This window comes from Megalobrama amblycephala, linkage group LG8, assembly GCF_018812025.1.
Source record: "Megalobrama amblycephala isolate DHTTF-2021 linkage group LG8, ASM1881202v1, whole genome shotgun sequence".
Classification (NCBI taxonomy): domain Eukaryota; kingdom Metazoa; phylum Chordata; class Actinopteri; order Cypriniformes; family Xenocyprididae; genus Megalobrama; species Megalobrama amblycephala.
This window is the reverse complement of record NC_063051.1, coordinates 13,471,936-13,499,887: the sequence shown is the minus strand read 5'-3', so window position 1 is coordinate 13,499,887 and position 27,952 is coordinate 13,471,936. Positions and strand designations below refer to the sequence as shown.

Here is a 27,952-nt window from a genome sequence, read left to right as displayed (position 1 = left end):
CTTTTCAAAAAAATAAAAATAAAAATTCTTACTGACCCCAAACTTTTGAACGGTAGTGTATAATGCTACAGAAGCTTTGTATTTCAGATAAATGCTGTTCTTTTGAACTTTCTATTCATCAAGGAATAATGAAAAAAAAGTACACAACTGTTTTCAACATTGAAAATAATCATAAATGTTTATTGAGCAGCAAATCAGCATATTAGAATGATTTCTGAAGGATCATGTGACACTGAAGACTGGAGTAACGATGCTGAAAATTCAGCTTTGCATCACAGGAATAAATTACTTTGTCAAATATATTTAAATAGTACACAGTTATTTTAAATTGTAATAATATTTCACAATATTACTGTTTTTTACTGTATTTTTAATTAAATAAATGTAGCCTTGGTGAGCAGACGAAACTTCTTTTAAAAACATTAAAAATCTTAGTGGTTCCAAACTTTTGGACTGTACTGTATATATATATATATATATATATATATATATATATATATATATATATATATATATATATATATATATATATATATATATATACACACATACATGTATAGGCCTACATGTAAATATTTCTTAAATATATACATGTATGTGTATGTATTTATATTATATACAGAATAAATACACACACACATATATTATGTAAACACAAATATTATTTTGGATGCAATTAATCGTTTGACAGCACTATAATGAATTACAATAGAAAACAGTTATGCTTAATTGTAATAATATTTCACAATATTACTATTTTTACTGTATTTTTGATCAAATAAATGCAGCCTTGGTGAGCACAAGAGACTTCTTTTAAAAACATGAAAAAAATCTTACCAGCCCCAATCTTTTGAAATGGCAGTGTAGATGTTAATTATGATCATCAAAATTGTTTGAATCTAAATATTAATGGCCTACGTTGGTTTGGATGCTTCAGCCTGGTCCGTTTGTAGCTTCTCCCCGCCCTCCACCTCCATCGTGCAGTACACGATGCGGTTGGGAGCCAGCGACTTCAACCCCTGAACTTCCATAATCACCACCTACATAGAAGGAACATTTGGTTTTATTTCATATGCAGGTATGTGTTGTTATACTCACATAAGCAGCTACAACTTGGATGCTGTCATTTACCATGTCATTAGCAGCCAATCAGGATCCAGTTCAACCTTTTGACCACATTATAAACTTATTTTATTAACTTTCTTGCTCTTGACACTCATTGAATAAGCACTGTTTACGTCTGGACCGAAAATCAATCCACACACCCGGAGCACCCATAAAATGTGCCAGCTCGTAGCTCCTCAAAACAAAATAGACTCCAAAGACACAAGCCAGGCTATCAAATCCATAAAACACTGCTCTGTCAGCCTCTGTGACTACTAAAGCCATGCCATGTTATAATCAACTGCCCTGAAAATGAGCTAGCTCAAGATAGTATAATTATAGCAAAACCTCAGACTTGAGAGGGGAGATTTCTCAGAGGCATTCAATGTTCTCGGGAATCATTTATCAAAAATGCAGTATAACCTTTTTCTAATATGCTGCAGCCATTTCTGTCTGCAGTCTATCTATAATTTATGCAAAAGGAAGGGCTGGAAACTCAGTAAAGATGAAAATCTCATAGACGCATGTGTTAAACTAACGCTGCAGCTGCTAATGTTGCTAAATTTATCATTACTTCACATTTAAATTCTCTATCAAAACTAAAGGGGGGGTTCATTCATTCGAAATGATGAGAGGCAAACCCTTAGACTCCCAAAAGATATTTACGATCTGTGGTAGTAAGCGCTACTTGATATTTAATGTTAAAAAGTTGCAATTTGTTTTCTACTATATAACACAGGCTACTGCCTACCGTAATTAGTGTTCAAATCAGTACATTTCAATGGTTCAAAGGATAAAACAAAAACAAAACCCTAAAAAACATACTTGCCACTAGCAACAAAAATTCTTAATGTTTCCCAAACAGGCTTCTCAAACACTGTGAGATTCTGTGAGAAACATCAAGAACGTCTAAGTAAGGCGAAATGTCACAAATCTTCACCAAAGAAAGTCAAAAGTATGGAAGCAAACGTATGTCCACCACTAAAAATCACTCTTTATCCCCTGGGCCCGATGAAAAGGCATACTATACTGAACCCTGACCTTGAGCACAAAACTGATACTCTGCCTGAAGGCTAGAACAGTTTTTACCTCAAGTGTGAAAGACAGCACAACATCAGACTTGGACAGCTGGTTTTCATCTTCCTGCCCCATATCAATGATGGAGGTGTTGTGTCCCCTCTTTAGCTTCTGCAGTTTGAACTCTCCTCCCTTTGAAACCGGCATGCTCTCCAGGTTAGCCATCAGCTGGTTGACTGAGCTTTTCAGCTCCTCGATATACATAGCCTCCATCTCCTTCGACACAAACTTGGGGAATTTGCCAGCCTGAAGTTGTAAAAAATGAGCAGGAAAAAATGCATAAAATTTGTAATAATTGTTATTAACTTTTTAAAAAGATCACAGGTATTAACACTATTAAGAACTAGTATTTTTAAAATATAAAAAGACAAAAAAGTAATTTCAAGCTCAAAGCTTAGAAGAAAAGGTTATTCAAATAGTTTACATGGTGATTTTCCCACCATACTGAAAAAGTATTTAAAGTTATTTTTTGTCATTGTTTGTGTGGGGGAAAAAAAGGAGTCATCACAAAAAAGGAGTTAATGGTTTTAGTCTGATAAGTGTGTGTTTGTGTGTTCGTGTGTGTGTGTGTTCGAGATACTATTTATGACTATTTTATGAGAATTTGTCACAGTACAATAATAAAATATATACAGTCAAATCAAAAATTATTCAGACATTTTTGATATATTTTTACTAGTGGGTGCAGGACATTATAGTTTATGTAAGTGAGGATAGAAAAATAAAGTAAACTGTGACATATTATACCCAAAAATTCATCATACAGTGGACTACCAGTAAAATTGATAAAAAATTGGAACTAAAATTTATTCAGACACTTTGGCCTGACCATGTTTTGCTTAAGTGTTATCTGACATAATTAAGATTATTTTTTTCTGACAGTTTTTTTTATACAGATCTTGTCATTTATTACCATTTTTTTAAACTATAGTGAATAAACTATATCAATGAATGAAATGTTCAAGATGTCTGAATATATTTTGGTTTGACTGTATAAAAACTTGAAAAATTAACTTTAAATTAACTTAAATTTAAAAGAAAAATGAGTAATGTTGCTTTGGTAATAAACTAAAGTATATAATAATAATGTTAATAATAATAATATAAATACATATAAAAAATATAATAATACATAAAATCATATATATATATATATATATATATATATATATATATATATATATATATATATAATGTATATGACAAAATTACTAAAACTTTAAAAAAGAAAACAAAAGATATAAAAATACTATTCTAATAATATTCTTGGTAAAATAAAAAATAAAATAAATGGACAATAAAATAAAAAAATATATAATATAATAAAGCTCCTTTACAATTAGTATTAATCTCAAGATGTTTTTACTTACCATCAGCTTGTATGAGAGAAAACTAAACTGAACAGAATTTGTAATGTCTGAATTGAATTTTAAATTCACAAACTTTTTTATAATTCACAAATTCAACATTTTTTGAGTATGACCCAAAAAACATTGTTTACAGAACACGTCCTGCTTGGCAAAATCGCGGTCAGCCGGTTTGAATTATGAAGGGAATGTGGATACATTTACTGAATTTGGCTGAGTTGCATTGGAACGGATGCCAGTTCTGTTTACAGCACCTCCGGAGCATCTCTGTCCACGTGTAAGTGATCAAATGATGAGACTTACCCGGGCAATCTGATCAGCCATCTGCAGACGCCCATCCAGTTCTCTCCTGATCTGAGCTGCTTGCTCGTCCAGATTATCCAACTGCAAAAACACACACAAAATTATATTGGTTACCATCAGCCCTCACAACTCATCACACTAACACAAACCTATACATCTCCAGAAGGCAGCTAATCAGTTCTGATCCCTGTAAAAGCTTCCCTGCACCCCATATGTGACATAACTGGGGTCACCAGGGGTCACACTTTGAAAAGATAAATGGTCACATACATCCTGAAAGCAGAGATAATGCAACTGTTCCTTATTACTTTAAAGTCGCCGTGAAACAAAAGTTGTGATAGTCATTTTTTTCCTTATTATGATGTATATCCAAGAGAAACGGCTTCTCGAACAAGAAAAAAAAAAGTAGGACAGTACTTGATTTTGTCTATTGGGAACTGACTGGATCATTGTGGTAGACCTATGTTTTTGCTGTGATCTCATGTAAGGCCTTGTTTACACCTGGTATTAAGATGCATTTTGATAGATCGAATCACAAATAGACAAGGGCGACACATTCCCATTTACACCTGGTTTTTAATCTGTCTTTTCTGTCCACTTTCAACCACTTCTGTCCTGAATTCTTCGAGGGGAAGGTCTATGGGTGGATGAATGGATGGGCTTTTTCAGTTCTTCTGATCTAATGGACAAAATAGGTTTGCGCAAATTACATATGATCGCAAAAGGAATTGCCAGAAAAACATACAGAGAGCATCAGCTATCGTTTCTGCTCTGACAGCCGCAAAATCAAGCAAAACACTGTAGGTGTGTGTTAGAAATCAGGAATGGTGAGGGAACAGACAAAACTTGGGTATCCAACCAATGGTGGTCTTTTTGCGCTGTTCGAACACATTTGACCACATGAGTATCTACACTATGAAAGCACTGTGCTGTGTTATGAATAAGTCACGGCTGAAGGGCGTTGTTAGGCACGACATGAAGCAGAGTGCCTGCAACCCCTTCAGCCGTGACTTATTCATGACACAGCACTAGCCTCAAGTACCTTATTGCTTTTATAAAACAGTTACCACACAATACAAATATTAAAGCCAAGAATATGTAACAATGCAACTTTCATGAAGTAAACTCTTACTAAAAGCCTTCCTTCCGCCGGAAAAAATAGTCCCTGACTGTGAACAGCAACAGAAGTTACATCATTACGCCATTAGATGGCGGCAAATACTGTCTTTATGAATGTGTCAGTCAGTAGCGAAGACTTTTACATTGAAAAGACTGAATTGTTGTGAACACGGAACAAGACGCAATTGACAAATGCTTTGACTAGCACTGTCAGTTACAGGAAAACGCCTTAACTGTTAAAAGGATAAGATAATACATAATTTAAACAGATTTTTTATTATGAACATAGGACTGACCTGAAGGAAAATGCTAAATCTGAATGCAGGTAATAACCTCGCTCACTCGATCTCTTTCTGACAATACTCTTCTACATAATACAGTAACCTTCAATGAACAATATCAATTGAGAACAGTTTACGCTGCTAAGAGTGGTTGCTAAGGGTGTTGTGTAGTGATACACAGAACCGTTGAGTGAAGTGGTCATAGCCGTGTTTTATTGTGAATAAAACACAGCTATTGACCAATCAGAATCAAGGACAGGAACTAACCGTTTTATAATATTCATTATATTGTATTTAAAGTATTGTCAATTTTGATTTCATGGTGACTTTCAGTGATTAAAGGAACATTTGCGGTTATGTTCATTTCTATAAATAAAATTCTAGTTAATTTAATTTAATTTAAATTAGAGTAAATTTAGTTTAAGTTACTGTTACATTAATTGAAGATCTGTTAATTTTAATAAAATCAGAGATTAACAGCAAATTTAGTTCAATTAATTCAAATAAAATTAATTCAAATAATTTTAATTCATATTTTTCATTTTTAAAATTCAAAATGTCTATCTTTTTTCCAGATATACATTTTGTACTTTTTTTCCACAGAATTCTGTAGCCCACACATAGCATCAATAAAAAAAGTCTAATATATTCCATCTGTAACCAATTTTTGCACTGCTCAGATATACAGCCTCTCATACATAAATATATGGCCATAAATCCTGTTGTAAAGCATAAACTATATCACATCCACAAGGACCCCGGGAAAGATGGAGAACCCCTATGGAGAGGAAAATCTGATGTGATGGAATAGGAAATAATCTCTTCACCCCTGATAACTCTGTTGCATGTGTGTGGGTGTGCGAGCGTGTCACTGTCTGTTTGTGTGTTATGACATCTGAAGCCTCCCCATCCAAAGCCATCACTTCCTGTCTTTGTCACTCTCCTGCTCCTGTCCACACAGAATCCAGGGGCGACAGCACCAAGGCAACCCTTGCCATGGCGACAGTCAGTCTGGAGTGGGAAACCCTGTCACATGGGGCAGAGTTGAGTCCTCATCCCCAGAGCCCTGTCTATCTTCTGCCCTGCTCTCTAGGGGCTGTGTTCTAATTAAGCATGGCTCAGCAAATACAGGAACCCTCTTGTGTGCGCATTTGTGCTTGCGCAGCCCCCAGAACAGCATGAAAGACGGCATTGCGATTCCAACGAAAAGAGGATGTCTGTATTTCCAGTTTTACAGAGCAGAATTCTCAGTTGCACTGTGTTCGACTAAAAGCTTTTGTTTAAATTATTGATCATAACTCCTTTGGTCTTCAAAAGTTTCTCTCACATGGTTTTTTTTTAAGCTAAAAATACCAGAATGAACTTTAATGGCATACTGGGAGCAGTACAATGACCAATTGACCGGTTTCATGATCACATTGTTCTCCGGGCTGCTCGGGTCAGAGTAGCTGTGGAAGGGCATGCCGTAATTAATTGGAAACTGGCAACCTCTGCTCTCAGTTTACGCAAAATGACTATCTCTCTCTGTAGTTCTCAAGCATTTTATGCACGTAGCTAACAAATAAGCCATTATAAATAATTTACAGGAGACATCTGCAAACACAACTGAAATGCTGGTTGAGGAATCACCTGGTAGATCCAAGTACAAACCAGCTCAATTTCCTCATTTATTCTGCATGCTTTTGTTCTGTTTGGAGGTAAACACCTCTTTCATCAAAAAGCTTGGCCTTAATAATAGATGACAAATGGAGGTTGGGTGTCTGTACAGAGGTCATCATTAGTGTATTTACCTCAGTTCTTCATTTAACAGCTGTAACTCTGGTGTAAAGGCCATATTATGGGTAATATTTGTTTAATATTAATACATACAGTGTGTGATTTCACATCAAAGCATATTAAAGCAACAAGCCATGGGAAGTCATGCATTATATTGATTTTAAACTGATAAAGGGGTATTGTTAAAGCAGTCAGCCTTAACCTTGCTAAAATCACTGTAATGCACAGCCTTAAGTGGATTATTACTCTTAAAAAGCAGCATAAAATGCATTAATGTTCAATAAATAATTAATATGTCATTTAAAATTGTTATGTTTTGACTGTGGTTAGAGAAACAACTGCATTATTTGGTAGAATACCACCAAATCTTCTACCTAATAATGCAATCTCACATTATTAAATTTACATTCAAATTAATATTTTGAATGCAGGTAAATAAAATGTAAAAAAATAAAATAAAATATTTAAAACAGTTCATGTGACTACAGTGGTTCAACCTTAATGTTATGAAGCAACGAGAATACTTTTTGTGTGCCAAAAAACAAAACAAAATAACGACTTTATTCAACAATATCTAGTGATGGGTGATTTCAAAACACTGCTTCATGAAGCTTTGAAGCTTTACAAATCTTTTGTTTCGAATCAGTGGTTCGGAGCGCAAATCAAACTGCCAAAGTTACGCCCCCCAGTGGTGAACCATTGAAATTTCCAAACACTTATGACATAACGAAGCCTAGTTTACTGAAATCACGTGACTTTGGCAGTTTGATACATGCTCCAAACCACTGATTCGAAACAAAAGATTCGTAAAGCTCCGAAGCTTCATGAATCAGTGTTTTGAAATCGCCAATCACTAGATATTGTTGAATAAAGTCGCTATTTTGTTTTTTTGGAGCACAAAAAGTATTCTTCATTAAGGTTGAACCACTGTAGTCACATGAACTGTTTTAAATAAGTCTTAAGTAGCTTTCTGGGCACTGAAAGTGTTAATTATCTTGCTGGCAATGCAGGCCATCGGATTTTATCAAAAATATCTTAGTGTTCCGAAGATGAACGAAGGTCTTACAGGTGTGTAACGACATGAGGGGGAGTAATTAAAGACAGAATTTTCATTTTTGGGTGAACTAACCCTTTAAGAATGGGACTTTGTGTGCACATTTGAAGGTTTAGCAGAAATAAAATTCAATTAGGTAAATATTTTCTGAAAGCACTGTAATTAATTAAAAAGCTCTCTTTGCTATTGTTGTTCTCTGTTGCAAGCAGTAAGAAGGAAAACCGAGGTCTGGTATAATCTCCAACTCAGGACACTGAAATAAAATTCAAAGGTTCTTAAGAGTTGGACTGTTTTTGGGTTAGTTTGGACCCTTTAATTCAAAAGACACTGAATCCCAACACAACAGCCACAAGGTTCAAACGGTAACGTTTGCTTCCGTGTCGTGATCTGATGGAGTTAGACGGCATCTCAGCAGAGGGAGCTCCCGACAGCTGTTACCCCGATTCCTCGGTCCTCACCGAAAAGGAGCAAGTGCAACTCAGAGACTCACCGCATCAATAATGCATTCACACATTTAGATTTGCTGATGGCAGACTGTGTTCGCAGCCTCGCTCGTTTCTTCCTCCTCTCTCTCTTTCTCACCGTTTTCTGCTGTCACCACACTCCTTCACGGCATCTTTCTCAAACACCTCTCCACCTGTCTTGATTCTCTCTCTCTCTTCCCTTCAAGGTTCCTCTGCTGCATGTGGGAGAGTGACATCTGTGACATTGTGTGAAGTAATAGGGCAGACAGCACAAGATCGAGTCATGTGACTAAACCCTACAGCATGACCTTCGGCTGTCCACTGATATATTCGTAAGGCTGAACATCTTGGCTACTTTATTATTGATCTACTGGTCAATCTGGCAGATAGGAAGTGACAGAGGTGTGTGTGTGTGTGTGTGTGTGTGTGTGTGTGTGTGTGTGTGTGTGTGCGTGCGTGCATTTTTGTGATTTATGAGGACACAAATTTGTATAATGACATGGGTATTACACTGGTATTAAGACGTAAACATGAAATATGAGGACATTCATGAGTCCTCATATTTAAAATAGCTTTAAAAACATAATAAACAATGTTTTATTAAAAATGTAAAAATGCAGAATGTTTTCTATAATGGGTAGGTTTAGGAGTAGGGGTAGTGTAGGAGGATGTAATGTACAGTTTGTACAGTATAAAAACCATTATGGAATGTCCTCACTAAGATAGCAAAACAAACCTGTGTGTGTGTGTGGTTAGATTAGAAAATATGTTGCAGTGGTCAACAAAAGCAATATATTAAGACAGGCAATGAAGACACCAAAAAAAGAAGAAAAAGGAAGGATTTGGTGTACCATGTAAAAAGGACATTTTACACAGTACACCATTACAAAGGGTTTACATTTGGTTTTCAATGGGACAGAGGCGGCAGAACGGAGGCGGCAATGAAAGCGACACTGGTTGCCACGCTTGTGCTCAAAAATCCTACTGATTTGTTGTTCGTGTGGAAAAATAAATAAAAGATTTAAATGGGTCATGAATTGAGAAATCAAATGTCCTTGATTTTTTGACATATAAGAGGTCATTGTAATATAAAAAAACATCCTGCAAGTTTCAGACAGCAAAACTTCCTTGTTAGTCCAAAAACAGACATTTTTTTTGAAACCAAGCTGCAAAAACGACTTTCTTTTCGGATTTTTTCTCAGTATGACATCATAGTGCAACGAAAGACCACCTCTGCAGAAGATAAGCAAAACCCACTTCTACATCATTGCCTCTTTAGCCCCGCCCACAAAAAATGTCTGGAGTAGATGTCAAAAATAAAAAGACGACACAAATGTAATGAATGCTTCCAGTGTGGACCACTTCAATGATTATAATGGGAGGGATTTAGTTGTGAAGTGTTGTTTTATTAGCTATCACTTACATGCAACCGGGAATATAATATTTAGAGTATTTGCCTTATTCATAAATGCACAAAGTTTTTGTGTGCTAGTATTGAGCTAAAGCACTAATGGGCATTGCATTGGCATGTTCAACACCACCTTTTGTGTGTATAGAAAATGCCAAATCCCAAAAAACAATAAACAACAACACAAGTTTACAGCCAAGCATGCACTGTGTAAAATGCCCATAAGACAGAAAGAAAAGTAAGTGAGAAAGAGAAAAAAGAGACACGTAGACAGAGATACGCAGACTGATGGCTTCTATTTTAATAGTAAAGAGTCAAATATGACACAGTTCGTCATGTACTGAAAAATAATGAAAGGACAGAACATCAGAACTGTTCGTTTAAAAAGGGCAGAGGCTGACACTTTCTTTTGAGGGACAATGAGAATAAAGACAACCAATTATGCACATTATTATATAGAACAAATGCATCATTTCAGTGCACGATAGCTTAGAAATATGAATGATAATTTGCAGTGGTGTGTGTGCGTGTGTGTGTTGTAACCCTGCTGGTTCATTCTGAGCTGTTGATTAGTGGAGCACATAATCAGCTCCTGTCACCGGCAGCAATGAACCAACCTCTCTTTTTTTCTCTATTTCTGCACTGTTACTGTTTCTAACACACACTAAGAAACTGCTTTTGTTGTTGAGTCAGCTGGACTGGACTGGACAGCTGGACTATGGGTTGTATCATCTTTTCCAATTGCTTTCGAGGAGGAGAACAGGAGCTTTAAATGCAAAGCAATTGGCCTGACAAATTAATGGATCTTTCAGAGAGAGAGGAAGTCTGACAGCACAATATCACAGCCAGTTTACATTTGCACACAATAATTACTGTATGTAGGCTTGGCAAAGACAACATACTGTTATTGTATAAACTTATGTCAGTTTTTTTTTGTTTTGTTTTTTTTAAATATGCGCTACAAGTGTTTCATTGTCTCAGAACGGCTTTGTTCATTTACTGTGAATCGAGCTGCTCTGAGACACTAAAATGCTGTATCGTAATCTGCACGTGTGTAAATGATGAAACAGCAAAAAATATGAAAATTTGTTTTTTTCCAGTAATCTGCCAAAATAAAATCTCTTTTTTTATTTTTGAAAATGAAGAAAATAAGGCGTAAATATTAGTACTGTAATTTTACAGTTGTACTATAATATTATTGTTATTCTCATTATTTTTTTATTTTACAATAATAGTATTATTGCAATATATTTCTTACTTTGTTTAATATTTTTTAAACTTCACATTATGGTTACTGAAACAGGTTCAAGTTGGTTCTTATAAAGTGTATAAAGAGAACTAATAAAGAGTACTAATAAAGAGTTCTAATTCTTTCCAAATATAGCTATTCAAGACGCAGTGTATATCGCAGAAAAGAAAAAATATAACAATACAATGAGTTTTTTTCTTAGTACTGTGCATCTCTTTATCTAGATCGTAAATACCATCAGACAGTACACATTACATTCGTTTTCTAAGCTGTCAGGGAAGCCAACATTCAAAGTTATACATGTCCTCCAAACAACAAAGAACAGACAACAATGACAGAGAAGAAACAGGAAAGGCTGAATGAATCTATTCAGTAATTCAATGAGGTGACTCTTGAGAGCACCAGAGGTGTGCATCACAGAGAAAATCTATTTGTGACTGCAGGGAGATGAGCGTGAATGGACCAGTTTATGAGCTAGCACTAGCTACAGTGCACAGCACATTCACTATTTTCAATTTAACTTCACTAAGTGATTCAAGCAGTAATATTTAAAAGTAATCCAAAAAATATCTTCTATGATTACTGAATACCAACATGTAACCCATAAAATGCAGTTTCATGTTGTCTGTATGACTAATAGAAACGCTGCGTTATAGTAAGACGTGTTGACTCTCAGTCGCTATGGCACCGGCAAACATTAAATACACCATCTCCGTTGCTTTGTTTGCAAACATTATTTGACAAAACACTCCCGCCACAACTGCCCGCCATGGTTCATTAACTATTGCGTGGCGAAATAATCAGAAAGCAATCCTACACTCATACTCATCCATCTTAATTTGACAGGTTTCCTGTAAAAGGTTTCTGTTTATTAATGCACAAATGGCTTATAATAACACTCTTTTTGAGATGGTTCAGTACTTCTGCATTCAAATGACCTGCAATATTTGCTGCTTAGGTACACAGTAAATATGAACACACAGTAACCCCAAAAATGTTTTAATATTTAACCCACACTTGTACTAAATGTCTGCCATTGTATTAGATAAGACAATATCAAACAAAGACACATTTCAAAGACAAATTAAAAAAATCGGGTTATACTTTATTTCAAGGTTTAAAGGGTTAGTTCACCCAAAAATGAAAATTATGTCATTAATGACTCACCCTCATGACGTTCCAAACCCGTAAGACCTCCGTTCATCTTCGGAACACAGTTTAAGATATTTTAGATTTAGTCCGAGAGCTTTCAGTCCCTCCATTGAAAATGTACGTGCAGTATACTGTCCATGTCCAGAAAGGTAATAAAAACATCATCAAAGTAGTCCATGTGACATCAGTGGGTTAGTTAGAAGTTTTTGAAGCATCTTATATAGATTTTGGTCCAAAAATAATAAAAAATGCAACTTTATTCAGCATTGTGTTCTCTTCCGGAATCCTTTCCATTGAATTGATTCCATTGAATTGATTCCACTGAATTGATTCCATTGAATCCTTTCATCTGTCGGCGTTGGTAATGCACTTTTACATTGTTGTTTTTGGCGATTAGGACATCCGCGACATGCACACTTATGCACCATTTTTAAAAAATAGCTTGAATACAGCGTGCGTCTCCCTCAGACTGTAAACGAAACTCTGGCGCACCAGATAACACGTCAGCAGCGTCTTACGTCAGCAGTGCGCTGCGGTTCACTGAACCCGAGTTGTGAACCCGGATGAACAACAGACACGGAAGAGAATACAATGCTGAATAAAGTCGTAGTTTTTGTTATTTTTGGACCAAAATGTATTTTAGATGCTTCAAAAACTTCTAACTAACCCACTGATGTCACATGGACTACTTTGATGATGTTTTTATTACCTTTATGGACATGGACAGTATACTGCACATACATTTTCAATGGATGGACAGAAAGCTCTCGGACTAAATCTAAAATATCTTAAACTGTGTTCCGAAGATGAACTGAGGTCTTACGGGTTTGGAACGACATGAGGGTGAGTCATTAATGACATATTTTTCATTTTTGGGTGAACTAACCCTTTAAATACTGAACAATATTAATTAACTACATGTACTTACTATATTGTTAGGGTTTGGTTTAGGGTTAGTTGCATGTAATTATGTATAATTTATAGTTATATTACTATAGTAGCTACATGTGTTACAAGGACACTAAAATAAAGTGGGTTACACTGTTTTAAGGTGTCCTTGTTACAGTGTAATTATACATTTAAGTACTGAGTAATATTAACTACACTGTAAAAAAAACAAAAAATTTTCTTTTCTCTAATTAACTTTAATAATTAATGTGGTTCAGATAACATAATATTTTGAGTTTCTGTTGATTAAACCAATCGCCTTCATTGTATTAACTCAAATTTTTAAGTTCAATGAACTTAAAATTTTTAGGCAACCAGATAACTTTGTTTTTTAAGTTAAACCAACAATTCTTTGTACTTTTTATACTATAAAGTGTTACCAAATATTGTTAGGTTTTAAATTATAGAAGTAAAAAACTAGCATCGAGTCTTGCATCATTTGTTTGTAGATGTAATATTTTATGTGTCCAAATTGGTATGGCTGTATGATTTCAGCTCTGAAAAATTAAAAACAGAGCCAGAGTAAAAGGCTGGTTGTGAAGTTAATGCAATGGATCGCTTGTTTTTATTTGCGATGATGTTCAGGGCAGTCAACAGCGCAGTTGCTCCAGCTGAATGCACAGAGCGCCAGACAATTTTTGCCAATTATGTGTGATTGTGCTTTCATTAAATACACTGCAGGTGGTGTATGAAGCATCTTTTGGCAGCCAAGAGAAAACGCCTCCCACACATGGCCTTGCGACCCACACAACAGAGTCCTTCCTGAGGATAAAGGGAAAGAGCGAGAGAGAGGCTTTTCGTAACTCTACAAAAGCAAAATTTGCTTGGTTTGATGTGGAGTGGCCCGATCGATTCTTGTTTAATGCGTAAACAAACTCATGGTAAACACGTTTCTGACACCGTCTCGGAAACTCATTTGCCTGCTTTGAGATCAGCAGAGAGTGCAAGTTGTAACATTTCTGAAATCATGAAAAAACGCAAGTAACCTTTCATCAAATTAATTTTTCAAAGCGAGAATAAATCAGTACTGATCGACCAGCTAATTGATGATCTCCCAAAGCAATTACAAGGGCTTTTTGATCATAACATAACTAGCCAACAGGATGATATGACACCCTAGACTCTGAGTCATCCCAAATGTACGCCTGTGATATATCCAATGTGGGTTTAAAATAGCTCTTTTAGCTGTGTCATGGAGTTCTCCATCTACACCAGAAAGCATATGCCTTGGAGGATGCTGTAAAATAATCTCTTACAAGCCAAAATCCTGAAGCTATAGATTTATGATGCTTTCATTTTGTATCCACTAAGCCTATTAATGAATTTCAGTCATTAAATAAGGTCCCAGGTACTTTGCCGCTCAAAAGTTTGGGATCACTTTTTAATGTTTTTGAAAAAGTCTCTTATGCTCAACAAGGCTGCATTTATTTGATAAAAAACTGCGATACTGTGAAATAATATTCCCAAAAAGAAGAAAAAAAGCTTGGGTGACTTGGGTGAAATGATGACAGGACTTTCAACTATTCCTGTAAGTGTATGTACCATCTGCATTCAACGATATAAAAAAGTGCCTGTGAAACTGGCAGAAAATCAGAGGCAAAACATTGTTTGTTTGTCACGGAAACAGTGCTTGGAGGTATACTTGTCACACAGAAATGGTGAAAAATGCTGGTTGTGGGCTTATTTGCTGGCAGATGCAACAATTTTGCCCCTGCCAGCACTGTGATGTTTTGACTACAGAACACTGCCAGGACTGAAGAGATTTTATGCTGAACTTCCCTCCTCCCCTCTCTGAATGTTTGTCTGTCCATCAAGAAGACCGGTTGACATATTAGTGATTTCTTACATCACGTTTCCCTGAAGGCATTTTTCAACGCGTTTATAGATCCCTTAAGTGCTTTCGACAAATGCCTATTTGCCCATTTTTACAAACTGAGGACGTTTAATTAGGAAATAAACTTAGTCTCCAAGTAAATGCTCTGTAGCGTCCCATCTGAGCAATATAAGATCCATTAAGAACAAAATGGACAAACACTGATTTTCTGTAACTATAGCTGTGTTTTTTGGCTTTCTGAGTGACGAACATGGGGAGACTGTATGCTAATTCCCCACCCTGAAGTCTGAGCTAGCAGGAAAAGTAGAAAAAGAAAAAGTGGGTTAGCCATCTTCAAAGCACATTTGAAAGAGAGAGATTTAATGGTGGAGGCTCAGATGCGATCTCTCTCAATATAGCTGAGGAAAATGTGCTAAAATATGAAGACTATAAGAGTCTGCATTTTTTTAAGCCCAGTGCTTAATAAGCATTTTCGTACTGCTGTACCTTTTGGCTAAATACCTTTTAACAATGCTGTCTTAAGGAGATGTATTTTTTAGCATTAAAATACATTCTCCTAAACCAGTTTAATGTGAAGAAACAACTTCACCTTAACTTCTAAATGAATGAAAATGCTGTGCTGACATGTCAACTTTTGGTTCAGCCAATGGTGACAGTTTGTGACGGAACTATCTGTTTGTCCAAACAATGGAAGACGGGGTAGAGTTCAGGAAAAGCTGTATGAAAACAATTGTATCTTTTGCACAACTGACATAACCACAATCAAACATGACTTAAAACCCCCCCAGAAAACTCTACCTCAGTAATAAAAACTTCCAACCAAAGAGATGAAGTCATTTTACTTTCTGCAGTTCAGCAGTGTGAATGCAAATTTCTCTTTATTACTCTTTTTATCCCCCAAAGACAGTAATTTCTAGACAAATATCATGCTGGAAGAGTTTGTAAGGCAGGGAAATTTGATTTATTATGAACTCAAGGACAATAAAACCAAGCACGTCCTTCACTTGAGAAGAACATATCATTTTAGATCTAAAAATATTATGTTGTTTGAAGTAGTCATGAGGGATCTTTGCCTTACTTAGATCTCGGTACAGTGGGGATCTTACCATAACATTACACTGTGAACAGTAAGTGGCTGTTAACACAACACGTGTATTTGCATTCAGAGTAGATTAAGCGCAAAGACTTGGAACAGAATGCACAAAACAACGAGGAGCGTCGAAACAGCCAAACATCATTCTGATGCATATGTTGTACATAAACCAACAATTAAAAAACAGCACAAGTGGAATGCTAGATCGCAACTTGTGTGAATGGCAAAACAAAGGAAAAAAAGAGTCTCAGAACTCTTACTGTATTTACAACCAAAATATTTTGTATAACCAAAATACTGTAATAATTTTCCTAGCATCTCATGGTCAAATTGTGACTCAAATAGCACCTCCGCTCGCTCTGATGTTTCCCACCCACCTGGCAAGCCTGGTACAACAGCTGGTGCTCAAACTTCTTGATCCCCAGGATCTGCTGGAACATCTCGTAGAGCTGGTCTTTGCTTAGGATGAGCTCGGAAGCGGCGCTGGCTGTCATGCGCTGCTGCGCCTTTCGCGGGTCCTCGTCTCCGCGGTAGATGGTGTCAAACTTAGCCATCCAGGAACTCAGCACGGTCTCCTTGCTCAGACCATCGATCTCAGGCAGGCTCCGGACACGTTTCTCAATATGGCGCTTGAACACCTCACGACAATCCAGAGCCGATAAACCTCCTGTTTGGACCATCTTAGCAACACGGTCACTCTTTAGAAAAACCTGCAGGTCATACAGACAAGGGGAAGGCAAAAAAAATATTATTTTTTCAGTAATTTATACCTAAACATTGATTTAATTCACTTTAAAATATACAAATATGTATGTGTGTGTGGTTAAATATACACATTTAAAGTTTTTTCTTTTCGAAAAATGTATAAAAACCAATATTGGCAACTCTGACTACCAAGTACGGTGTATGGCTCTAATGTAAGTAAATAACTAAAGACTCCTGGCAAATAGATATGTCCCATCCAAACTTCCTGTTTCTATAGGAAAGCCGTTTCATTGGACCTTTAAAGGTGAGGTGGTGATAAAACAAGAAAACAATTCTGCCCTTCAAAAAGTTTCACTTGGGTGACTTTAAAACATTCACTTTGTTTTCAATCGCTTCAATCTGCTAGAGAAAATTATGCCTCAGTGCTTTGCTTTAATATTCAATGCTGTGATAGATACAACATCATCTACAGTGATATACTGCAGTAATATAACCAATGCCATTAAAGCCATGGAAAGCAATGGTAACTGTAAAATTTCACTGTGCTGAAATGATGGGATCAGTGTGGGCAAAAATGTTGCAGTCCTATGGGCTCCCTCTCTCTCTCTCTCTCTGAATTATTCAGAAGATATTTCCTAATTCAAACCAGAGTAAAGGAAGAGAACATTTGTGATTTTATTCTTTAGTCCAACCGAAATGGCTATTGAGTTCCAACTGCCTCCTCTTTTCCTATTCGCAGTGTTTCAAATCTGGTTTTATAGAGGTGAGAGTAAAACATGATTTATGTTTTTCTCAACAATTGGTGCGCTTGGCAGCTGCTTTTCTTCCTTCCATTTAAAAAGCCCTTCTATCGTTCTCCATTCAAGAAGACAAATAGAGCTTTAAATTGCTGTCTGGTCCCAATCCAGATTGCAGCTCACAGTGAGCTTCTCTCTGTGGCCTGCTATGACAAACTGATTTGGAAACAAACAAGCTCTGCGATGACTTTTCTAGTTGGAACATTTCAGTAGCCTGAGTCTGATTTCAGAGGTTTCAGAAGTAGGAGTAAAACTGGGACTTGTTAGCACTAAAGAAAACATTACAGATGTGCTACACATACATATTTATTTATTGTACTGTATGTGTTTATAATTCTAAACATTTCTCAGTTAGCACTCTTATACAACACTCTTGAGAATATTGAAATTGCTACTGGCTACATGAAATCATTATTTACAACTATGACAATTAAACACAAAGCATTTGTATTAATGATTTCATATGCGAGGTAGTCTTAAGTGTTCTAATAACCACTTTCAGCCATATTTCACAAGTAATTAGCATGCACAGAGGCCCAAACCGCAGAAACAGGATGTAGTGATGTAGTGACCTTACCACAATACTTGAATCCATTAGAATAGCAATCACTTCACGGAGCATGTGTAAACACTTGTATCTGAGATGTGTTTTAGCTAAGGAGAGCTCTGAAGGGCTATTTAGGCTCTCTCATCTCCATGATAATTCACTTAGGAAGGCATGTAATGATCTAAATGTTTTGACTATTCTGTAGTGTGGTAACTACAACTGGCTATGCAACATTTCAAGACACACAGTGTAAGGCGTCGGTTCATGATATCATTGTTGTTTGCTATCATTAGCCCGAGGTAATCGCCTGAAGGAGAGTTTAACATGCCACGACCTCACATGGACAGAGACACCAAACTCATTTTCATTCAGTGCACTATTCTATAGAGGACAATTTGATGAATTCACAGAAAAAAAAATGTTAATAGCAAAGCACTTAGATTATCTTTGGCTGCTTAAATGTCTCAATATGTTACCTATTGTTTTAATATTAAGAGATTTCAGTTTAAAGATGCAGTTTTTTGGGAAGCAAGCATAAAATAGCACAACTACCTGTCAGATATTTACATTTACATTTAACATTTATTTTAAAATGGAAATCTTTTGTAACATTATAAATGTCTGTAACTGTCACTTATAAATGTAATGCATCCTTGCTAAATAAAATCATTATTTGAAATGATGGGATATCAGCAACATAACATGACGTCTAATTTAAAAAAAACAAAAATAAAACTAAGTTCTCCAACAGGGTTGAGACCAAAGAGATGTTTAAAAGTTGAGATGTTTATTAAAAATAATAAATAAAGGCTGACAATCAATAATGCCATTGGTGATTACTTGAGCAGGACAAGGGTCAAATTCATTGTACTGTTGCATTGATACTTCACCTCAAAATAGCTCTGAACTGCATTGATGAAGGCCTCATCCGCCACAATCTGTGTCTCTCCTTTGAGAAAAGACTCAAAGCGGTCCTTAGTGGTCTGCAGCTGCTGCTTGGTGATCTACAAGGAGAAATGAAAAAATAAAACAATGTCAAAATTCAGATGATTTGCGATTGCAAAAAAAAAAAAAAAAAAGCCAAAATAATTCACAAGAAGACCAATGCATTCCTTTGTAGTTATTATAGATAATACAACATTATAAATGAGAGCTTTTTAATCAGTGACTCAATCTAAAATGGTCTCCTCAGTTGAATCTGTTATCAGATTTTTGCACATTCAGATATGGATCCTGATCTATAGCGGTTCAGGACTAAAGTAAATGATGTGCTGCTGAAAAAGGTTAGTGATTTTTCAGAAACAAATGACAAAGCACAGTGGGTTTCCTTTTTTTTAGTAAGAGACATTTAATACATCCTTGTTTTTCCCAAAACACTCCCACAAGTATAGTCTCTTCTCAAGTCTACGCTTAAAAATACTCTTTCTGCTTTAAGAATAAAAACACCCACCTTCAAACTCAATAACACACATTCTCTCTATTCTCACAGCCAGATATCTCTAGCTACATCTCTCTCACACTCATTCTCTCACTTGCACGGTCTAATTTTAACTTTCCCTTACAGACATTGTGTACTTAAATCCTTCATATTTTTTAAATATGTTGATTTTTCATGCACAACACATTTTATATCTAACTGCACGCCTCTTCTTCTTCCTTATCTCTCTCTCTTCCGATGTGATTCATCACACTCCCTGAATGTCATCAGGGCACAAGATGACAGAGTGATGAACGAATAAGCAACAGAATGAGAGAAGTGTTGTGAAGGAGAAAAAGAGCAGGCCAAACAGTATCCTCCTCCTCATAAAAAGCAGAAGAGCAAAGCCCTGACAGTGACAGTGCCACTGTGTTTTATGGCAGTGGTTATCAACTGGTTTTGCTTCAGGGTCCAGATTTTAAAATGCATATAATGTCACGCCAACACAATAAAATTGTTCACTATAAAAATGCAAAAAAGAAAAGTCCATTAAAAATGTATTTTATACATTTTAAAATTATATTTATTTTTAGGTGGATCTTGAAAATAACATTGAATTTAAACGCAATTATCATCTAAATGCGATTATGAAATCGCAAAGGCTGCGATTTTTTTATGCACAGCTTGTCAATGAAGTATGGCTCCAAATGCTAATCCATCTTAAAGCACTGTGAATTTGAGTCACTTATAATGTACATTTGAAAAAGCAACACGCTTCTCTATCTGGCTTTCAAATAGAGAAGCATTTACTTCTGATCACAGAGCTGTACAGCTCTGACAAGCTGCGCCTAAAATAATCCCAGCTTTTGCCAAACCGCGTGAGGTTTAATCGCGATAAATCGTGCAGCCCTAATTTTAAAATACATTATATTATATTATTAATTAAATTAAAAGCACTCTCTCAAAGGGGTACTTTACCATAGGCAAAATAGGTTTTTAATAAAACATGGCTGCCTATACAGTAGAAAGGTGAAAGAACATTTGAAATCAGTGCTACCTGACTAGAGAAAACAGAGGAAAAACAGGCTGTTGGAGCCCATAATGCACTGGGCATATTGCCATCCAAGACCACTCCTACCAGTCTGCTATGGATACACTTACCAGAGTCAAATACCACCTTGCTTTAGCAGGAAATACTTCATAGCAAACTTTTAGTCATATTGGTGACGACTTGTATTTCTCACGGGTGCAAGAATTCAATGAGTAAACATTTAGCGGGAGTGAGTTACTTTTGGTTTCCAGTGAAGGATCCAGCCCATTGTAGCCAATGGCTAAAGGCTGCAAAGAATCGCAAATATGGAGAGAATGCCACAACAGAAATTCTGAAAAACAGATTTGTAGTCAACATTTCAAACTGGATGACCATGAACACAGTGTTTTAGGCCAAATGGAGGGGAAAAACTGAAAGAAACTGCCGTTTTCACAAATACCCTGGAGCTGTCAAAAGTCTTTTGTTGACACAAAAAAATAAATTTCAGGTCCAAGTTACACGGAGAACAAGTAAGCATTGTTCATTTACATATAATACTGACATTGAAACAATACAATGTGGGTTGAAAATCAGCGATTTTTTAATTTTGGTTTTACTTTTGTGTTCCGCTAAACACATGACAGCAAATGGGTTTGGTAGAACCTTCATGAGGGTGAGTAAATAATGACAGAATTTTCATTTTTGTGTGAACTATCTATCCCTTTAACATTACTATGAAGTGCCCAACAATATGCAAAATTATGACACAACAGTTTGAATAGGACATTTCAATTTTGTAAATGCACAAACAGCCAAATATGATTTATCAGCCTAACAAATGGAGTACACAATGGGCCAAATATTGTATTAGGCTTCTTAATACGAGGAGGGAACAGCCATTAAGGGCATAAACATATCCATGTAATGTCAGTGCAATTAACTGAGGCAATAACTAACAGCACAAATGCATTGTGGTCGGCACAAGCCATCCTTGTTAAACCAGTATTTAATGTAGCCTGGGTCATGTTTTCTTTTCATTTGGACACACTACATTTGACATCAACAACAAAATATTTAAATATTTTTGTTTATATATCTGTTTTTTAAGGGTTGACCTTTTGAAAAATTTTAAAAGATAATTGTCCATGTTGAATTTTGTTATTTGCATTTAGCTTTGTTTACCTCTGTCCTCAGAGCAGGTGCACTAGTTGACAACCATTATTTTATTGTAAAGCATTGCTAGCTTATGTACTATATGGCTCTCTGGAATACATAATTCTGATTGGTCGATTATTCTGTGATCAAACATTTTTAGGAGTCAGGACCATATTCTCTGGTAAGTTTTGTTCTACACAGCTGTGCTTGCTTTATGTCTCTCGTATACCTCCACTCTTTCTTCTCAGACAATAAAATAATCTCAAATCAATATTTCATGGCTTTTTATTTACCAGTGTAATAAGCAGAAGAGTTTACAGTGAGCCAGTCATTATCACAAAATATAACACCCTTCCTCTCCTAATGACTTTGTCAGAGTATAATTAGAAAAAATGACTAACTGTGCATTATCCCTTACATATACTATATTATTATATATACTGTAAAGTGTGTAAAATGATACAATGAATGGGATAATGATATGCATTATCACTGTTTTGATCATCTCACTGAAACGTTCAAAATCTCAGAGTGTGCTCTATTGCGCTGTCATGAATATGGTGGCTTGCTACGCATACCAAAAAATATTAAGTTTAACAAGATGTTATGTTGCTGTTCATCTTGAAACCACCAGTGTGACAAAATCTAAAGGAAACAGGGTTTTCTGTGTGCAAGTGTGTAGGAGGAAGGTGGAAAAGTACAAAGTAGCATGTGCCTGTGAGGCATCACAGCACCATCTGTGTGTTCATCTCTCTGCTACTGTCCTCTCTCCTTCACACACACATAGAGCAGTTGACTTTATCGGCCTTCTGAACTGTCTGTACAGAGAATACTATAACCCTGAAGAACAGCTTGCAGCCCTCAATATTTCAGAGTGTGCTTTTCTCTTTCTTATTTCCAGAAAAGTTTTATGAAGGCCGGGTACAGTCATACCAGAGTTGATGTATGTTAACACTCTAACTTGACAGCTCTAGTTTCTGTGCGTACGTGTGTGTGTGTGTGTGTGTGTGTGTGTGTGTGTGCACGTGCTCTGCATGGTATGGATGTGTATTTAACATCCATGTATACATGATGAAGACATTCTAATTTAAGTGTTTAAAGGCTTCATTTTCTTTCCCTGTGTTGACATATTTAATACTGGAAGCTGAAAACAAGGTGCACATCAAAGGGAGGACACACTGTTTTGAAGACAAAGATAATATTTTAAATGCATCAGTTCTGTTCTGTCAACTACATTAACATATCTATAGCTTCAAAACTAACAGATAAGGACTAAACAATGTTTCCAACAATGTTTAAATCCAGAGAAATCAGGTATTTTAACCGGTACTTTTAGTATGATTGTTCTGACCAAGTAAAACAGAACTGCATTACCCCACGATTTTAATTAATCAAATAAAGTAAACTGTATGAGTAGTAATTCAGCACTTGCAGCTATTTTATTAGAATGAAATAAAATAATGTGAATTTTGGTGATCAGGCTTAACTCCTCCAGGGATGGAGGAGGAGAAAGTTAAAGGTGCCGTAGAACGTGTTTTCAAAAGATGTAATATAAGTCTAAGGTGTCCCCTGAATGTGTCTGTGAAGTTTCAGCTCAAAATACCCCCTAGATTTTTTTTAATTCATTTTTTTAACGGCCTATTTTGGGGCATCATTAAATATGCGCCGATTCAGCATGTGGCCCCTTTAAATTCTCGTGCTCCCCGCCCCCGAGCTCGCGACTGCCTTAAACAGCATAAAGAAAGTTCACACAGCTAATATAACCCTCAAAATGGATCTTTACAAAGTGTTCGTCATGCAACATGTCTAATCGCGTAAGTATGGTGTTTATTTGGATGTTTACATTTGATTCTGAATGAGTTTGATGGTGCTTCGTGACTAAAGCTAACATTTATAAAGAATGAAGTTGTGTTTATGAATTATACAGACTGCAAGTGTTTAATAATGAAAATAATGACGGCTCTTGTCTCCGTGAATACAGTAAGAAACGATGGTAACTTTAACCACATTTAACAGTACATTAGCAACATGCTAACCAAACATTTAGAAAGACAATTTACAAATATCACTAAAAATATCATGTTATCATGGATCATGTCAGTTATTATTGCTCCATCGGCCATTTTTCGCTATTGTCCTTGCTTGCTTACCAAGTCTGTTGATTCAGCTGTGCACATCCAGACGTTAATACTGGCTGGCCTTGTGTAATGCCTTGAACATGAGCTGGCATATGCAAAAGTTGGGGTCATACATATTAATGATCCCAACTGTTACGTAACAGTCGGTGTTATGTTGAGATTCGCCTGTTCTTCAGAGGTCTTTTAAACAAATCAAATTTACATAAGAAGGAGGAAACAATGGTGTTTGAGACTCACTGTATGTCATTTCCATGTACTGAACTCTTGTTATTCAACTATGCCAAGGTAAATTAAATGTTCCTTTCTATGGCATCTTTAAACATAACTTTAATCGTAAAATTAACAACAACAAAACGAATGGAGTGGTAGTGGCTGACTTCGACATAATAAACAAAATAAAAACAGCAACATAATATGTTCCAGGCTCTCAGCCCCGCCCTGCTTCATACCACAGTAACGTTAAAAAAAACTTTAATACATTAGATCACCCATGAACATGATTGTCCCGTCGGATTGCTTTCCAACGGCTGTGGAGGTAAAGACGACAACTCAACCATGATTCCACACTCCTTCACGCCATCATCAAGCTACGCCTTTGTTATTGCTTTGAATAAGCGACATCTAGCATCTTACATACTGCAAACTTACATACTGTGCCTTTGAACTAAAATTAAAATGGAAACTGAAAATATAAAAATAAAAGCATTTTGAAAAGAAAAACGTGTCATGGATTTATTGCATTTTGGGAAAAAAATCTGTTTTTATAATAAACCTTTTAAAATCAAAATGTAGATTTGAATTTTTAATGTTTTTATAACCAAAAGATGCTATTCTGAAAGTTTGAAACAGAAAATAGTGGTTTTCATCTTGCCATTTTCTTGGTAAAGAAAACACCTTTTTACTCAAATTAATCAAAATGGAGTTATAGCATTTTGGAACCAAACTCTTCATGTATATATATATATATATATATATATATATATATATATATATATATATATATATATATATATATATATATATATATATATTTACATTAGGCTGTACAAAGCACCCTTACATTTCTCTCTATTGAGCTCCTAGATGCAGAGTGACCAATATCCACCAGTACTTTAATGGTACCTCCACCCCCATCCTCCCAAGTAGAATTCCCATTGATTCCCTCTGGATACCTCTTATCATGATTGCCCTGTAACAGCCTGATTCATTTGTACACATTCAGTCAAACACATATTTCAACCTCAATACGTCACTACTGGGGGAGAACGCAAGTTCATTTTAAGTATTGCTGCCCTACAAACAAGCACAGCAAACCTGGATCTCTTTAAAAAATATTGCATTTTAAAATCACAATTTTTTATCAGAAAAAAAAAACAATAAGATTGCAATTAGATTTTTTCCCAAATTGTGCAACTCTCCAAATAAATAATAACTAGAATAAGCATGTTCCTCCTCTGCAACCGACTAGCAAGAATATATCTAGCCATAACTTACTGTTTCAATAAATATGTCAACACAGGGTGGAGAACTGCACTAGTCAAGTGATTTCTCCAATGAGCAATTCGGCAGAATCACTTAACAAGACAGAATAAAAGATGGTTCATCTGGGCTTGACCATTGTTGACTTATTGTCTTTTTCAGCTACACCTAATCAGACTCGAGACACTCTTTCTTTGGAAATACTATCAACAGTGCTTTTTACTTCAACCTCACCTGATGAATCCATTCTCCTGCTATAACATTATCATTTCAGCACCTGTATCTTATTTATAGAGTCATTTACATTTCATTTGCGTGAAAAACAAAAGTGTTCATTTTCTTTTGTGTGAATGAAGAAACAGCGGAAGAAAATGAAGCACTCTTTCAGTGTGTGCGTGTGCACACTCAGCAGCAGACTGCAGAGTCGTTAGTAATTATGATAATTGCATGAGTGCAGCAGCTTTTGCTGTGGGCCAGAGATGATGCATAAGAGAGAGAGAGATAGGAAATATGGACGAGTGATTTCAATATTACTCCACAGAGGGGGAAGTATCACGTTTGCAGTCAATCTTAATTATTTTTTTCGTAAAAAATTTAATTTAATTTTAAGTTATCTCAATGTAAATTTGTTTTTGGATTTGGGGTTTCAATTTGCTATATACAAACCTGGCACCAAAAAAAGGGGCAGGTGGAAAAAAAACATGAATGGGGGAGAGAAAAATGGAGGTGTTTGTCAAATTTAGACCCAGACACCTAAATGAAATGGAACAAGAGGCTAAATTTGAATAGAACACACAAAGCCCAAATTCAATATAACACTCTCATCGTAATCTTTTGGAAGTACATCATATGCAACTTAAATGGATCTTCCCACTTTCTTTCAAAGTTTATCTAAGACAAAGACACAAATGAATGCATTCTGATTTTGCTGAGATATTGTGCAATAAATTCAAGAATTAAAAAAAAATTAAAAGTCTTTTATGCTCACCAATGCTGCATTTATTTGCTAAAAAATATATACAGTAAAATCAGTAATATTAAGAAAAATTATTACAATTTTAAATAACTTTTTTCTATTTTAATAGCCTATATTTATATGTAATTTATTCTTGTGATGACAAGATCATCCTTCAGAAATCATTCTAATATTCAGTGCTCAAGAAACATTTCTCATTATTATCTACATTGAAGAAAGTTGAGCTGCTTAAATTGTTCGTGGAAAACGTGAAACCTTTCTCCAGGACTCTTAGATAAATAGATTGTTTAAAAGAAAAGTATTCATGAGATAAAGATTTTTATATATATATATATATATATATATATATATATATATTTTTTTTTTTTTTTTTTTTTTTTTGTAACTGTGTAGAAGTATATCACTTCTGGTCAATTTAATGTATCATTGCGGAATAAAATAATTAATTTGATGATTTAAAAAAAAAATCTTACTGCCTTTTGACAGTATTCTGCAGTACTTTTAACATGTTGAAAGTCAACATGCTATCCATGTTTGGTTACACTTTCTTGTTAAAGAGAGAAAGTATTATATTATATTATATTAATCCTACTTAATAGAGTAATTTATGTAGGCATTATCCCATTGCAAACACACTAAATGTAACATGAATAATTAACAGTCATTTTCACTTTGACAGTCTGCCAAACTATTTGAAATATCCCTTTAATATAATATTAAATAAAAATGATATTTTTGAAATTTATGACATGCGTTGTATTATACAGTCTCACAACTATATAATATAAGAGGATGAATGAATAAGATAGTGTGGTTAATGTGATACTGCATACTTAATACACACAAACTCATTTTGTCATATTGATGATGCTATTTGTATGGTGTGTCATTGAGAATATCCACACATCAAACACCAAATGAGTCATGTAACGTGCTTTCTTAATGCTTGCTGTGCAGTGGATGTAATTAACAATCAGGACAATAAGCAAACAAGCAAAGAAAACCATCTACAAAAAACCAACACCACACTACAGAAACAATATCCTTGAATAAATGAAAGAAAAGAAAACAGGCAGCACTGCAGCAATACACACAAATAGCGTCAAATAATATGAACCCTTTAATACAGGGTTCAATCAACATCAGCATTGCAAAACTGCCCTAACGAATCATTCCCCAGCTCGATCGGACTCCCTGAAACTCAGGGATAATGATCTGCCAAATGGGGAACAGAGTGTTCTGCATTGTCCTGGAGCTCGCAACTCTTTCCTCCTCTCCCCTCCCTGCGTCCCTCCATGGCATTTTCTATGTTTAGCATGATGCTCGGAGCGCAGAGGGGCTATGAACCCACAAAGCCAGTGCTGAAGATAGCAGCTGGTTAGTTTCGGTGTCTCTGAGCCACAAGGCAGAAACCGGCCCTCTACTGTGCAGTCCCTAGAAGCACATTACATCAAAAATGAGTAACTATGCAAACCAGCA

The 27,952-nt window shown here is 35.6% G+C and overlaps 1 protein-coding gene across 22 annotated transcripts in view; it reads right to left on the bottom strand.

Annotated features, from left to right (window-relative positions):
- Positions 1-27,952, bottom strand: part of cadpsb (Ca2+-dependent activator protein for secretion b) — a 91,469-nt gene that overhangs the window by 48,340 nt on the left and 15,177 nt on the right. For all 22 annotated transcript variants that reach the window (XM_048199513.1, XM_048199515.1, XM_048199517.1 and 19 more), the window contains exons 2-6: positions 19,169-19,282; positions 16,607-16,939; positions 3,852-3,932; positions 2,194-2,427; positions 919-1,040 (exon numbers count right to left, since the gene is read on the bottom strand). In XM_048199513.1, the coding sequence (XP_048055470.1) occupies positions 919-1,040; positions 2,194-2,427; positions 3,852-3,932; positions 16,607-16,939; positions 19,169-19,282 (884 nt within the window). The remainder of the gene's footprint in view (positions 1-918; positions 1,041-2,193; positions 2,428-3,851; positions 3,933-16,606; positions 16,940-19,168; positions 19,283-27,952) is intronic.